The sequence below is a fragment of the Echinops telfairi genome, unplaced genomic scaffold (genome assembly GCF_000313985.2).
Source record: "Echinops telfairi isolate 266 unplaced genomic scaffold, ASM31398v2 ScPeMD7_5592;HRSCAF=6446, whole genome shotgun sequence".
In the NCBI taxonomy this organism is placed as follows: domain Eukaryota; kingdom Metazoa; phylum Chordata; class Mammalia; order Afrosoricida; family Tenrecidae; genus Echinops; species Echinops telfairi.
Window position 1 is genome coordinate 11,694,516 of NW_022109491.1, and position 1,379 is coordinate 11,695,894.

Below are 1,379 nucleotides of genomic sequence, written 5' to 3' on the forward strand. Positions count from 1 at the left end.
CCCCCATTTGCCCGAGGCGGGGAGGGGACGGGGAGTCGTGGGGCAGGCGGACCTGGGGGACGGAGGGCAGGAAGTAGCTGGCGGGCTGCTGGAAAGAGCCCAGGAGGGGGCTGCCCAGGGCCCGGATGGTGGAGAGGCGCTGCATGTACTGGTTGGACAGGATGGCCCTCCGCTCCTCTTTGCGCTGGGCCAGCGCCACGTACAGAGGCTTGGTGCCGACGATGCGCCCGTTCATCTCGGTCACGGCCTTGGTCGCCTCTTCTGGAGAGGAAAAACACACAAAGCCAAACCCCTTGCTGTGGCTACCCTCTGTCATCACCTAAAAGCAAGAAAGACAAGGGCTGCTGGGGTGGGGGGCTCCTGGGCAGTGCTCCCCACCTCCCCGAGGCAAGACCCTGAGGAACCGGGGACCCCCGAGGGATGGGCTCTCAACCTTCATTTACTGAGGCCTACTGCATGCCAGCTCCTCCCCACGTGGTCTGACCGCCCGGTCCAAGGTGGCCCCTCTTCAAAGGAATCTGTTGTCATCCCTGACCTCCCCGCCTGGGGTGGGCATCCCCTGTGGGTGAGGGCTGCCTTTGTGACGTGAATGAGGAGGGCTAGTGTTGAGTGTACTTGAGTCCATCTCCTTGAGAAATAAAAGACGAAGCCAGCCAGCCGGGGTACAGAGATGGAGGAAGAAAGCTGCCAGCCCCAGAAGACAGCCAGGAGCAGGAGCCCTGGGCCTTCCTCCAGAGGGAGGGCAGCGGGAAGATGTGCCATGGCTAGCTAGGTTTTGCCAAGAAGGCAGGAAACAAGAGTTGACAAGACTGGGGCTCTTCTTCAAAGCCAACAGGGCTGGTTCCCCGGGGCTGGTGCCCTGCACCTGCTGGACGTCGTGCTTCCTACACGGGGCTTGTTACTATCACTGCTGGGTGGCCTTTGTTACGGCAGCACCACGCCCCTCCACACTCCCCTAGCCCTCGGCGTCCTGGTTACACCGGAGCTGCCAAGTGCAAGGTCGGCAGGTGGAGGCCACTCAGGTGGGAAACAGGGCTGTCTCCTCTTGTAGAGAGGGACGGCTTCAGACACTCCTGGGACAGTTCTGCCCCGTCCTGCAGTGCTGCTCTGAGTCGGCATCACCATGGTGGCAGTGAGAGTGGTGTGGCTACTGCTCATCACAACCCGTTGCCATGTATGGTCTCCTGGGCTTCCCGAAGTCCCATTTGCTGGGAAGCAGGTGGCCAGACCTTTCTCCTAAGGTGCCTATTCCCCCGCCACCCCCTTCAGTGAGCAGCTGAGCACCGTGACCAACTGTGTTCCCTAGGCTGGGGGCCTCCACCATTCATAAAGCTAAGGTTACTGTGTCCCCTTCCACCTCTCCTCCCTGGTAGCAGGGC

General features: G+C 61.6%; 1 protein-coding gene across 1 annotated transcript in view; it reads right to left on the reverse strand.

Annotated features, from left to right (window-relative positions):
* Window positions 1–1,379, reverse strand: part of PABPC1L (poly(A) binding protein cytoplasmic 1 like) — a 23,841-nt gene that overhangs the window by 6,455 nt on the left and 16,007 nt on the right. Inside the window, exon 7 of the mRNA XM_045295494.1 lies at window positions 53–319. Coding sequence (XP_045151429.1) covers window positions 53–319 — 267 coding nt within the window. The remainder of the gene's footprint in view (window positions 1–52; window positions 320–1,379) is intronic.